Below are 15,558 nucleotides of genomic sequence, written 5' to 3'. Positions count from 1 at the left end.
GACGTTCAGGGATGAGCCGATGTCTTCTGTCAACTTTCTTATGATCCAGTACGTCCTCAGGAACCACAGACGCTTTACGCTTTTATCTGGATAAAACGTATATAATATAAGAAGTTATTTATTTTGGGAAATGTATACACTGCAAAAAATGCTTTTCTTACTTAGTATTTTTGTCTTGTTTTCAGTCCAAATATCTAAAAAAATCTTACATTAAGAAGCATTTACTAGACAAGCAAAAGTTTTTGTCTTGATTTGGGGGAAAATAATCTTGTTTTCTGTTTGAATTAAGATTATTTTGCTTACCCCATTGGTTTATTTTAAGCAAAAACTCCCTTAATTTTGAGTTATTTTCCCCCAAAACAAGACAAAAACTTTTGCTTGTCTAGTAAATGCTTCTTAATGTAAGATTTTTTAGATATTTGGACTGAAAACAAGACAAAAATACTAAGTAAGAAAAGCATTTTTTGCAGTGTATATATATATATTTCCTCAAAACGTATACAATTTTATTTTTAAATATATTTTCTATTAAAAATCGTTATAGTTATTAGAAATAAAAGCTTAAATAAAATAAAATATACATATTCGATGGGAAAAACTGACATTTAAAAATAATAAACAAAAATGGGGATGTTGTGATTCAGTTAATATATTAATATATTATTCAGATATATATTTTCAAACTTTTTTAAATATTCTAATAATATATTTTCTAAAATATAACTTTAAAATATTAAAATAGCTGAATATATATATATATATATATATATATATATATATATATATATATATATATATATATATATATATATATATATATAGCTTTATTTCAAATAACTAAAATTATGAAATTATTATAAAATTATTATATACTGTAAAACTATATAAAATATTCTACTAATTTATTTTCTTAAATATAACTTATATACATCTGTGTTATTATTTTTAATTAAAACTATTAAAAATAGTTTGTTATTTGATATAAAAGCTTAAATAGATAAATATTTGAAGCTTTTATTTTAAATATATATATATATATATATATATATATATATATATATATATATATATATATATATATATATATATATATATATATATATATATATATATATATATATATATATATATATTAAAACTTTTAAAAAAATATTCTACTAATTAAATTAAGCTTAAATAGAATAAAATATACATATTAGATGGAAAACTTACATTTAAAATAATAAACAAATATGAGAAATGTTACAAATGTCATAAAAATACATTTATGAAGTACTGAAATGACTAAATCTGAGCTAAAGCTAAATATAATTAAAGAAAATAAATTGAAATCGAAAATATACAAATAAAAGCTAATTCAAAATATTAATACATATTGCATAAGTAGGACTATATTAATAATAAAAAATACTGGAATATTTATTCTTGTATAATTTAACTTGTCAAGTGATCCTCACTCTAATATAATAATAAAGCATACTTTAATATATTTAATATAGGCATACATGGTCCAGAAATTCACATGATGGTACATGACCAATAGGAACATAGTATTATCATGATATTTCTTCGTATTTGATATGGAAACGTGTTTTGTGTTGGACATGTCTCATGGTTTTACCATGTTTTCTGTAAATAATACCCAATGGTTTCAAACATGCATCTTGGTATAGAATCATTTAGTGATGTATACCATAATATACATTACTGTACCATGGTATCACAACCATCACAACCATCACCACCATCACAGTGCTTCTGTTGATCATCGAGTCGCTGTAGCTCCACCTCCTGTAATAAACATGTCAGAGATACCATCAGTGTGTTCAGACCCCCAACACACACACACACACACACTGAGTCCGTGGCTCTGTCAGTGCGTTCAGACCCCCATCACACACACACACACACTGAGTCCGTGGATCTATCCGTGGAGGAGACTGGACTACAGAAGCACTGAACACACACCGGCTGGAGTCTGAGAAGACGAGGGAAGAGCTGAGGATGGTCGGGATCCCGGGCGCGTTTCAATGTAAGTGTGACGGGATTGTGTGTGTTTGATTGTGGCATTTTGTGCAGGCGTAAAAAACATCAACACAACACAACAGCGACAATAACACATATTTAGTGGTGCACGGCGAATTCGCCATGGTATACAACAATTACAGTCGCTATTGTATCGTTCACTCAAAGCGTATTCTTGCGTAATTGCTTCTGTATTGTTATTATCTGCACTTCAGTCTGCGCATGCGTCATACGAACTCCGGGTCACGAGCGTTCGAAATTAATTTTGTTTTAGATGAAAGGCAAGTTTTTGATTGATTAATTTCTGTTGTAAAAACTGATTTCAAAATGTAAAAACGCATGTAAAAAATATATTGCACAAAATGAAAACAATAATGTAAATATTATTATTATAAGTGTGAATCAAAAAATTAAAAGCGCATTAAAAATAAAGAGAATAAAATAATGATTTCATCTCTTAAATGTCTTAGTGTGTGTTTTGGTCATCATGTATAATCTAATTTCAGTTTTTTTAAATCTCATAATTAGGATTTTTAATCATAATTTAGATTTTTAAGTCATAATTTTGACTTTAAATCCAAAATTGTTAATTTTTATCTAATTTCAACTGTTCATCTCACAATGACTTAGCATGCCATATTTTTGACTTTTTATCTAATAATGAGGACTTTTAAAATCACATTTTCAACATTTTATCTTATAATTATAACTTAACATGTCATATTTTTGACTTTTTATCTAATAATAATGACTTTTAAATCATATTTTCAACATTTTATCTTATAATTATGACTTAACATGTTATATTTTTGACTTTTTATCTCACTATTATGACTTTTAAATATTATTTTTAACATTTTATCTTATAATTATGACTTAGCATGTAATATTTTGACTTTTTATCTAATAATGAGGACATTTAAAATCATATTTTCAACATTTTATCTTATAATTATGACTTAGCATGTCGTATTTTTGACTTTTTATCTAATAATAAGGACCTTTAAAATCATATTTTCAACATTTTATCTTAAAATTATGACTTGGCATGTCATATCTTTTACTTTTTATCTCACTATTATGACTTTTAAAATCATATTTTCAACAGTTTATCTTTTAATTATGACTTGGCATGTCGTATTTTTGACTTATCTCACTATTATGACTTTTAAAATCATATTTTTGACTTTTTATCTAATAATGAGGACATTTAAAATCATATTTTCAACATTTTATCTCATAATTATGACTTGGCATGTCATATTTTGGACTTTTTTATCTAATAACGAGGACTTTTAAATCATATTTTCATCATTTTATCTTATAATTATGACTTGGCATGTCATATTTTTGACTTTTTATCTAATAATGAGGACTTTTAAAATCATATTTTCAACATGTTACTATATAATTATGACTTGGCATGTCGTATTTTTGACTTGGACTTTTAAAATCATATTTTCAACATTTTATTTCTTAATTATGACTTTATGATACTTGAAATGAGCTGATCAGTAATATAGTTGAATATTTAGTGTCCCCAACTAAACAAAGCCAAAGGCGACATGATTTCCTCTTTTATATCACTAAAAGGGATCATTAATGTGCAAGTCATAAGGTAGGCCTATGCTACTTCAAAAAATACCACGCCATTGCCATATATGTCTATGGTATGCTTATGAAAAACCATGTATACTTTTCTGTAAGAGTGCAGATCAAACCAAGTATCATGTTACTGCTATAGTATTCTTGGTTAATACCATGGTATATGAAGCACCTTGATATCATCACTGTAGTTTTTGGTAAGGGTGGTGTTACCTATTTCCATGATTGTTTGTTTGGACACTAAAATGATGGTCATATGATGGTATTCTCTGAAGTGCCTTAATAAAAAGCCCCAGTAGTTCCCATACTACAGTATCAAAATCAAAGTACCATGGTATATTTTCATGCTAATACCAGGGTTTCTGTTTGGTAAGGGCAAGCTGTCTGTATAGCATGGTAAGCCAGCTCTAATCTGTTTTGAGGGTCTGAGACGGACGCTCTCTTGTGTCTCACTGAAGGATTTGGCGTTAATCCCTTCGGCGAAGTTTCACACCATCTGGACTTGAGTGCAGCTCAGTGGACTGATCTACATGAGGAGTGTGTGTGTGTGTGTGTGTGTGTGTGTGTGTGTGTGTGTGTGTTTACAATGAAATGTCATGGTGCCACTGCAGCGCTGTCAGGGTCACTCGTGCTCCAGAAGAACGCAGGCCATTGTTTTACCCCTGGGGTTTGTTTCTCTGGCCTGAATAACTAATCCATCTTATAGCTGATGATGTTGAAGGTCATGTGATGAGCATTTTGACCACTTGAGGGCGTGATGGGCTTTAGTTGGTGATTGACTAGTCATGAGAGTGAATATCACATTGCCTGTGTTCATTACAAAAAAAACCATTGTATTTTGAAAAAGTACCATGTCAATGCACATACATTTCAGTACCATGGTATATCTCAAGGTACCATAGTATCACCATTTAGTACTATTCATATACTATTATAGTATTTATTCATTCTTTCAGATGGTAAAGCCAATTGGTAAATCCATGTAGCACGGTATTCCAATCCCAAAATACTGTGGTAAATGTCTAGAAAACTTTTTGTAAGTGCAACGGACCATTTCCAAAACATAATTATGACTTAACATGTCATATTTTTGATCTTTTGATCTAATAATGAGGACTTTTAAATCATATTTTCAACATTTTATCTTATAATTATGACTTAACATGTCATATTTTTGATCTTTTGATCTAATAATGAGGACTTTTAAATCATATTTTCAACATTTTATCTTATAATTATGACTTAACATGTCATATTTTTGACTTTTTATCTAATAATGAGGACTTTTAAATCATATTTTCAACATTTTCTTATAATTATGACTTAGCATGTCATATTTTTGACTTTTTATTTAATAATGAGGACTTTTAAAATCATATTTGCAACATTTTATCTTATAACTATGACTTAACATGTCATATTTTTGAATTTTGATCTAATAATGAGGACTTTTAAATCATATTTTCAACATTTTATCTTATAATTATGACTTAACATGTCATATTTTTGACTTTTTATCTAATAATGAGGACTTTTAAATCATATTCATACAAAATACCGTGGTAAATGTCTAGAAAACTTGTCCAACAAACCAAACTTTTTGTAAGTGCAAGGGACCATTTCCAAGACATCAAATATACGGTTTTGTCCAGCATCCTGGGAACTTAAATGTGTGCATCCCTCTTTAATGAGCCTCTCGTGAGTTTCTGGTGCGGATCCATTTGGAAACGTGAAGCTTTAGAACTTTGGTGTAATTTTTCCCTTCAGCTTTGGCTGGAGCTCTTGAAAGACGGGAAGTTTGTGTGTGTGTGTGTGTGTGTGTGTGTGTTGGGCTGGTTAGATTCCGATCCTCTGACTTGAAGAAAGGAAACACAGGACAAAAGGGCCCTTCAGGTTTGAATTAGCACTTTAATTGCTCTTGGCTCTCGCCGTCGGGGTCTCCAGCGCTGGCAACATGGCGCTCCGGTTGGGTCGCGTGGGAGAGTTTGTGCACGTCAGAAAGAGAGAGTAAGAAGAGTGGGGAATGAAGCATGGGTCTCCACTTTGGTTTTAGCAGCTGTTAGTGTTTAAACGAGGCAATCTTGGCCCGCTTTGGCTTCATGGTTCTCCTCTTAAAGCTGCTGAGAGCTGCGTCCTATTAGCAATTCACCAAAGCCTTTGAGTCCCAGCCATAATGAAATGGACCCTCAATGCACCCGATTGCAAATGCTAGTATATCTGACAGACCTAACATGCTCTTTTGCATCTGTATATGTAAGTGCTGAAGATGTCAAACGTCCTCCGATAAAGTAAAATATGACTCTTAGTGTGTGTATGTGGATGTCATTGACCCCGTTGTTGTGTTTAGCTGCTCAGCGGGCCGTTTTTGCAGGAGCGTGTACGCGCTTGTGTGTGTTGGATGGATTATCTCGGAAGGGAAACACAACGCAGTAATTGACATCAGCTCCACCAGATGTTTCTCGTCGCCCACCGCTGCGCGGACAGGCTGTGGAAGATTGAATCCAGATGTCGAGGCTCCACAGCGAATAGTTCTCTCACCACCAACGAGCGACTGTTGCCCAGAATGTCAGTTTTAGCTGGAGACGTGGATTATTACAGGACCGGACCGCCTGGAGTCGGGCCTCTGACCCCGTTTAGAAAAGTCCATTTCAGACTTCCTTATATGCTGCTGATTGCGGCCATCACGACTATTAACCTCACGTGTTGACAACTCTCTTTGTTTTGATACACTTCATTTAGTCTAAAAATGAAAAGTCTCATCGCTTGCTCAAAAGTCCTGCTTGCCCTCTTGAATCTCATTTATGGTGCGTTCACACTTGTCATGTTTGGTTGGATTAAAACGAACCCTGGTGCGATTGCTGGGTTAGTGCGGTTCATTTGAACACATGTGAACGCTGGTGCGCTCCAAACAAGCGGATCGAGACGCTAAAGAGACGGGTCTCAGTCCGCTTCCAAACCAACTCTGGTGCGGTTCGATTGATATATGAACCCAACACGGACCAAAGACATGTAAACCAACCAAAAACAGGACGTGATGTCACAAGATGCGACGCTACAAGTCAGCTGATTTAACGGCGTGGAAAGATCGGTGTATCCAAAATGAGTAGAGGGCAAACATGGAGCAACGAGGAGGTAAAGTGCCTCAACGGAGGAAATCCTGCTGATGTTCTGAAAGTTTTGAACATTTTATGAGCTCTTCGTGAGTTCTCAGCTGGTAAAAATAAAACCATATGTACTCGCATGAAATGATGGCGTTTAATCCAGCACACAGCATTGTTTTGAATGTTCGGTAAGCAGCTCCGTCGCGAAATATACGTCATAAAAGCCGACCAATCAGGTTGTGACCGTATCCCTATGCCTTTGTTTCGGTAACTTTAGGTTCGCTGATGAAAATGCCTGTGTGAACGCTAAGCGGACAATATGTTTTGTTTTTTGGTCCGGACCAAACGAACCGAACTAAGGGCGCTTTCACACCTACCTTGTTCCGGATTTTCGGACTTCCGAATCAAAATTACAGGTGTGAAACCTCCCCCTGACCACGGTCCGGACCAAACAGACAAAATTTGGTCAGACGTAAAGAGGTCGTCTCGGTCCGGATCAAACTGAACAAAGGTTCGGTTTGTTTCTAGTGTGAAAGTATTTTCTGTATGGTTCGTACTGTCAGACCACTTACAGGAAGTTCCTGTTTATGTTTAAATATTATAATGTTATTTTTAAATTTCATCTAGGCTACATCGATTAAATGAAAAAGATGCGCAATCTGTCAGAAGACAGAAGGTCAGAAATGATTTTGAAAGAAATGTTGTATGATTTTGCTTAGAAAGCCTTTCTTTAATGTGAATTTCGTTTTGTATAAATTGTATCTTAATTTTAATCAACGTTTCATCAGATAATTGCCTGAATTTAATAAATAAGAAGCAAATAATCTATAGCAGACAATAATCGCGGGAGCGATCACATGCTTTGCACATGAACTGGAGCTCGTCTCAAACTGAAACTCAGCAGCTACTGCCTCACAAACATGAGAAATATGTGTATATAAAGCTTGAAATGTCCACTTTTAAACGTAACGAAAAGAAAATAGTCAAGCAATGCGCACTGTTCAATAGTGGCAACCACGATATGCGTCCGTTCATTCATTCTTGTCAAAGACGCTGACGTCAGACGCACGTTCGTTTACAAACCAATCAATGTCCAGATGCCGCCCACAAAGATGATGACGAGTGGACACAAGTGTGTCATGTACAGTTCTTTAGTGCGCTCGCATAATTGCAATGTGAAACCAAACCAGAACTAACCAAATGTATAAAATGTATCAAAACATGAACTTCGGTTCGGACCGGTCCAATCGTTTGAGCTTCAGCAAGAACCAATGTGGTTCATTCTCGTGTTACGCATCACGTTTGAGCTCTTCAAGAACCAATGAGGTTCATTCTCGTGTTACGCATCACGTTTGAGCTTCAGCAAGAACCAATGAGGTTCATTCTCGTGTAACGCATCACGTTTGAGCTTCTCAAGAACCAATGAGGTTCATTCTCGTGTTACGCATCACGTTTGAGCTTCTCAGGAACCAATGAGGTTCATTCTCGTGTTACGCATCACGTTTGAGCTTCTCAAGAACCAATGAGGTTCATTCTCGTGTTACGCATCACGTTTGAGCTTCTCAAGAACCAATGAGGTTCATTCTCGTGTTACGCATCACGTTTGAGCTTCTCAAGAACCAATGAGGTTCTTTCTCGTGTTACGCATCACGTTTGAGCTCCTCAAGAACCAATGAGGTTCATTCTCGTGTTACGCATCACGTTTAAGTACTAAAATGCAAATTTGCCGGGTTTTGTCGTCACCCCTGCAGCACTTTATGGTGTTGGACTTCACTGACATTAAACCATAATGCATTTTGAAGCACAATGTTCAACCAAATGAGTTTTGAGACCTTTGGTGCATGCTAGATTTGCTCAGATTATTCACATAAAAGTATCGCTTACTAATCATATGGAGTTTTTTCTAATTCAATTGTCACCAATTGCTTTTTTTGTGCTTGTTAAATGAAACAAATCTTCTTTTGTGTTCCATGAAAGAAACCAACGGTGTGTAAATGACAACAAAACAAATGTTTTTCGGTGTGCTATCCCATTAAAGACTTCTCCTGCAGTTTGGACAACAGAGTCCTCGGGCAGCGATGCGTTTTGTTGTCTTTTGAATTGTTCTGCCATCGTCTGCAGGGGCTGATGGTTATCAGCTGATCCGCCTGTTGCGAAAACAAAGCAACCGGAGTTTGGAGGGTTTGGAGTCTTTCTCCTCCCGCACGTGAGTGGTGGGATTATTTCGGGATGGCTGATCGTGCTCTGAACTTTCTGCTTCTTTCTGCACCGGTGGGAGTTTAAAGAGGGACAAAGACGGCAGTCATTGAGGAGTCTATCAGAGGGAGGAGCGTTTAAGAGCTTGTGAAAGGGGCTTATCATGCCATTAAAGCTTTTTAAGACCCCCACCATCCACACACACACACACACACACACACACACACCGCTTGAGAATGACCCCTCCACCCACATTTCTGTGGAGTTTAGGAATATTTTCTGGAACTTTCTGTAATCTCTCAGGTTCATATTCAAGAAGCTTTACATTGCAAAAGCATTAGAGACGTTGAATCCAGGTACTATTTCACCTAAAAAATAAATTAGATAATCTATTTTTAGGACCATTAAGATTTGCATTGTAACATTATTTTAATGACAAATACATTTCTCCTGCCCAAATTCGTGTTACCATATTGCAAAAAACAAAACAAATCTAATCCTCATTATTGTAATATTCACTCTAAAAAATGCTGGGTTAAAAACAACCCAAGTTAGGTTGAAAATGGACTAACCCAGCAATTGGGTTGTTTTAAGTAAACATTTAACCCAACCGCTGGCTTAAAACGACCCATTCACTGGGTTAAAACAACCCAATTGCTGGGTTAGTCCATTTTCAATCCAACTTGGGTTGTTTTTAACCCAGCATTTTTTAGTGTTGTAATGAATTCAATTTTATATACCATTATGTTTACATATACAAGAGGACAATAAATATAATCTTTTTTTGCATCACAGTATAGCATTTTGTTTTTATTTGTGCAAAATAATTTGTTTTCTTAAACTTTTGGTGTGAAATATTAATATTTTTACGAGATATCTTTGAAATATTCTTGACAGGTTCTTGTGAGATTCCCACATACATGCAATTTAAAAATGAAAATAAATCCAGCGGTTTACATTACATTTCACTATACTTATACATGTTTTACTTTCTCCCTCTCTCTCTCTCTCTCTCTCTCTCTCTCTCTCTTTCTTTCTCTCTTTCTCTCTCTCGGGCTGATGGGATATCCAGCTGTTTTGTGGTCGATTCACTATTTAAAAAAAAAAAGAGGGGATAAAAATCGCCTTCAGTTCAGACTGTGAGAACTGACCAGAGCGTTGACATTGAGACCTGATGTGTGTGTGTGTGTGTGTGTGTGTGTGTGTGTGAGTGAGTGTGTGTGTATTCCCAACTGTTTCCCATGCTTCAGGCCATACGGCTGCATTAAACAGGATGTCTGTCTATTTCAATGATCCATTATATTTCTCCTGTAGATTTGGCAGTAGAGCTTCTGAATGAACGGGAGAGTGACAGAGACGCTTTATTTTTGTATAAAGCTGTAATGATATCTCTCGCTTGAATATGTGTGTGATTTCCAGCATGTGAGGCCAGTGTTTACGTCTCATGTGAGTGAGTGAATCAGTGAGTCGGTTCATGAAATACTGAACAAGACGATTGATTCTGTCGGTTCAAAATCTAGTGAGCTGCATCGTTGCCTACATAGGCAGTGTATACTACCTTAAAGGGATAGTTCACCCAAAAACGAAATGTTCATGTTTATCTGCTTACCCCCAGGGCATCCAAGATGTAGGTGTGTTTGTTTCTTCAGTAGAACACAAATGAAGATTTTTAACTCAACCGTTGCCGTGTTATAGTCGTATAATGATGTCAATGGGGATATTTTAGAGTATGAGAGCAATGAGAGGAAAAACACAGACATACGAATCCTTATTAAACCATGCAGCTCGTGGCGACACATTGATGTCTTAAGACACGAAACCATCGCTTTCTGCGAGAAACCCAACAGTATTTGTTATTTTTTTTACCTCTTATCAGACGAATGTCATCTAGTATTCTCAGCTCCATAACTTCCGGCGAATAAGGTCAAAATACATCAAAGATATATATACGTAGATGCCTCATTCGACCGATCCGCGCAGGCACTAGTGAGGAATCTATGAATATATCTATGATCGCGCCGGTATTTTGACCTTATTCACCGGAAGTGATGGCGCGGGGACGGCTGATGCAGAGCCATAGAAAAAAATGAAAAAAAAATTTAAATATGGATATTTTTCTTACACAAACGCTTCAATTTGCTTCAGAAGGCCTTTATTAACACCCCGGAGCCACATGGAGCGCGTTATTTGATGAACAGATGCACTTTTTATGCACTTTTTAAACAGAGCAACTATTACTGCTATTATAATGCCTGAATCAGCCAGAACATTTTTAATATAACTCAGATTTTATTCGTCTGAAAGAAGAATGTCCTATACACCTCGGATGACTTGAGGGTGGGTAAATCATGGGCTAATTTTAATTTTTGGGTGAACTATCCCTTTAAATCAAACCTCATTTAGTTAACATCTTAACAGATAGTCAGTGTAAGTTATGCTAGTTCATTAGGTTTTGAAATTTGAACCGGTTCATTGAAACAAACGGTTTGAAACAACCGATTCACCAAAATGATTCAGGCATTCCAGCACTAGTAAACATGCCAAAGGTATTGTGGGAAACGGTGGTCTTGACAAGCCAGAACAGATCCTGCAATCCAACCTTAGGGAAGGCATGCTCTCTCTCTCTCTCTCACACACACACACACACACACACCCGAGATCCCCTTTCTCTTCTTATCTGCACAACTATAATTAAGTCCTTGGTTTACATTGTAAAAAGCCCCATGGGTGCTCTCTTTCTGTCTCTCGTTCTGTCTCTTTCTCTCCAGGTGTTCTCTATACATACTCCTTCTGAACCACCTGCAAACACAGGTGTGTGTGGCTCTAAGTGTGTGTGTGTGCGTGTGTGTGTTTGTGCCAATAACACAGCTGCTCTCGTGCCTTGAGGCCAAAAATGGACTGAGGATTCAGAATAAACACAGGTGTGCTAGAGGAGAACGAGATACAGACTTTTATCCAGTTTTAAGCTGTTTTTCTACCGCTCATACTATTTATGATACATGCAATATATATATGTTTGCAAATGCAATATTTTTGCATGCATGTGTATGTATATAAGTAGATGAATTATGGATTAGAATAAATTATGACCTTTGCATGAATATGTAATCATGTAAACAAGTCTGTAATTTGTAATATAATCTAAGTACTACATTTTTGGAAACTGATAACATAATCCAGATTACATGTTATTCCAAGCATATTTGTGCAGTTTCACATATTATTTGGATGAATTTTTGAAACAGCAGTTAGCATCTCTTCCAGTCCGAACACAGTCTCTTTCATCAACTCTCTTTCTCTCATCTTGTGTCTTAGATTTCGTTCCCACACATAAAGGCCCAACACACAGCTCTTTGTGTCCCCCCATTCCCGCCGCGTTATCTCTTCCATGCTGACATCCCACTCGGATGAGATTCCGGATGCATTTGATTTCAATAGCGCAACTTGGATCTGATTCATACACCTCCAAATCAGGCTCAAGGTCACTGCCTACGTCCTGCTTTCATTACGCAACGGCCTCAGAAAGTGCAAATCACACGTACAAATGTGTGAATGTCATTGCACTAGAAAACTCGATTAAAAATAACTCGGTTTCTCATGCATCTGAATGTTGGTTTTATGCCCGGATGTTCATTATTTTATCCTATAAAAGTCTAATAAACAAATGTTTTGCTTTGATATTTTGTATTCAAGTGTTGTTCTGGAGCCGCTGTATGTCAGCTATTTGTGTGTGATTATATCAGAATGAAGTGATCGTATAGAAGTCTTAAATATAGTCTGGAGGTTGTTTACACTCGAGCGTCCGTTTGGGACTTGACCTCTTCGGTATGGAGCGGTGTGTGTTTCTCGTCTGATGTACTTCACATCAGTTCATCTCTTGTAAAACAAGGCAGTGAATTCCTCCTTGTCACTTTGAAGGAGATTTTCAGATTAACCTTCACAAGGTTCGTGTCAGATCAAGAGCTGATATCAGGCCTGCTGCTCTTGGACATTTTTAGTAGGGATGCACGATATATCGGCCGATATAAATACTGGATTATTTCCTTCAGAGACACTTCAGATGCGCACGATTCGGTTTTAAATAGCTTGAAATAGGATTGGAATTATGGCTTAAAAAAACGAAAAATGTTCATTGGAGTGGTCCAATACTTCAGGACTTTTGTCGCACTTGAACCACGAATACATAAAAAAATGGACTGGATCCGAGGAGTTTATGTGTTTGAAATTGTAAAAAAATAACAAATCAGTCCCTCGCGGGTCAATTTAACCCCCTTTGGAATTAATGAAATACACATAGTACACATAGAAAACCCTAAAAATGCTCAAAATTAAAACTTGACCAAAAATGATTTGTGTCTGAATGCATACTGAAGAGAAACTGACTTTAGGACCCAGCGGAACAGCTCATCCGCTCCATAAGAGTCATGAAATATCTTCTTTTAATATTTTTTTTTCCACAAGAGGTTGGCAAAGACTTTGAGATATTCTGAGCTGAATTAAAAGGGTTATGCATGAAATGTTATTTTGAATTTGATTTGAAAGAATGTGCTTGAATGATATTATTTATTGATAAAATCTAGTCATTTAAAGGTAAATCAAATAAAACCGGGAAAATATTATAAAAATGGACAGATGAGGGTTAAGTGCAACATAAAATGAGTATGAGCTACATAAAAGGATAATGAGAACATGCCATTATTTTTGTAATCAGTCTCAAAATTTTTTATTTAGATTTATCGGCCAATATATCGATTATCGGTTTATAAAATTATGAGTATCGTGCAAAATATTCATAAGGAGCATTCATAAGCATGAACGTTCATAAGTTCATATTCATAAGCATGCATACAAGTTCATTTCAACTCTCTATATTACAATTTACATTCAACTGACAATCTTGTATAACTTAAATTAAAAAGTTGAAATTGCTTAACTTATTTTGATTTTGAGTTAAATTAACTTACAAACACATGTTGTCATAACTTATTAATCCTATAATTTTTTACAGTGTAATTTTTGGCGAGATAATGAAAGATTAATGTGTTAAATATGACATGCAGAAAATGCAGAAGAACTGTCTTATTTCCAAGATTTATGAATTTTACTTGCAGCATCTTGAGGTCATACGACAGCATAATGCTGTTATTTAAACATTTACTGTTGTAGCAATTAACACTGAAATGAATGTGAAATTTTGAAGTAGAAAGAATAGTGTTTTCTTGTAAGACACACTCCAATAATCTTAGTTTATTTACTTTGTAAAAATTTTTTTTTTTTAGAGTTTTGGCTGTATATAATGCACATTATTCACTTCCATTTTGCCATCTGATGGAGCATCAAACAGCTTTACTAATTTGTTCTGAGGGACAAACATAATAACATTAATTATTTACATGCATGAACAGATATGATGGTTACATCATGCTTTAGATTCTGAGAATGGCGGGGTTGCTGTGTGTATACTGGTCATTTGATGGTCATTATGTCTGTCTAACAGAAAAGTGTGTGTGTCTTCGCTCTTCTTGGCTCCCAATGTGGAAACTTAAGGGTGATGTTGCCAAGAGAGAGTGTGACCCACCGCTCATAAATTGTAAGTGCAGACTCGTGCACATGCACTCGGACAGACGCACCGGTGTTGGGGAGGAACTAACTACCGGTACTAACTTAGCTACACTAAGCCAGTATAGTGTGACAGTAGCTGGAGGGTTTGGGGGAGGGTTTGAACACTGTTTCACAATGAAAAACAGCCACTGAATACTGCTAATAAATAATAGTAATTGGGGGTGGGTGAAATACCGGCAGACATGAGATTTTGGACTAAAGTCAAAATATACGTTGGCGTGCTGCCCTCACGAAAGCTTATTTGCATGCATTTTTAAAGCAAGTGATTTTAAACTGATAAGAAACTCCTTTCTCTGTATGCACATAGAGCGTGTGAGTTCTTTTTGACACCTAATTGAGATTCAACGGTCAAATACAGACACGTATGTGTCAAAATGCCCATCTTTGCGAGTACCCCCCTAAACACAGTCATTAATGCCTTTAAGGAGTCCTGTAATGCCCCTTTTTACAAGATGTATATACGTCTCTGATGTCCCCAGAGTGTGTATGTGAAGTTTTAGCTCAAAATACCCCACAGATAATTTTTTATAGCATGCTAAAATTGTCACTTTTTGAGGTTGAGCAAAAATGTGCTGTTTTTGTGTGTGTCCCTTTAAATGCAAATGAGCTGGAAGAGGGCGGAGCTTCAAGAGCTTGTTTTAGCAGCTCCGATTACACAGACACGCATTGAAAATGTCAGAAGCTGCTCTGTCTTTTATGTTCAAACCGGAGTCGGACAATGATGGAGAGACTCAAGAAGAAGAGACAACATGTAGAATGAGGGAACTGTTGAGCCAGAGAATATCTGAAGAGAGAACAGGGATAGTTTAGTTTAATTACGGTTATAACTTGTGTTGTCATGACGTGCTATTGCATTTGTGTTCGTACTGTATTGCTATAAATGTGAAAGACAGACGACAGCTTGAGCGACTAAAACAACTCTTCCTCTCCTCCACATGTTCCCGGGGGCGGGTTTATGTAAATAATAGGGTTTGTGATGTCACTAACCCGTGAAGAAGCTCGTTGCTGG

At 35.9% G+C, this 15,558-nt stretch overlaps 1 protein-coding gene across 1 annotated transcript in view; it reads left to right on the top strand.

The window, feature by feature from the left end:
• The first annotated feature begins 1,793 nt into the window (after window positions 1-1,793).
• Window positions 1,794-15,558, top strand: part of cbfa2t2 (CBFA2/RUNX1 partner transcriptional co-repressor 2) — a 63,429-nt gene continuing 49,664 nt past the window's right edge. The window contains exon 1 of the mRNA XM_079840069.1: window positions 1,794-2,032. Within this exon, the coding sequence (XP_079696195.1) occupies window positions 2,005-2,032 (28 nt within the window). The 5' untranslated portion in view covers window positions 1,794-2,004. The remainder of the gene's footprint in view (window positions 2,033-15,558) is intronic.

Source organism: Gobio gobio (genome assembly GCF_949357685.1).
Source record: "Gobio gobio genome assembly, chromosome: 17".
Lineage (NCBI taxonomy): Eukaryota > Metazoa > Chordata > Actinopteri > Cypriniformes > Gobionidae > Gobio > Gobio gobio.
The sequence above is the reverse complement of the archived record's forward strand: the minus strand, read 5'-3'. Positions and strand labels throughout refer to the sequence as shown.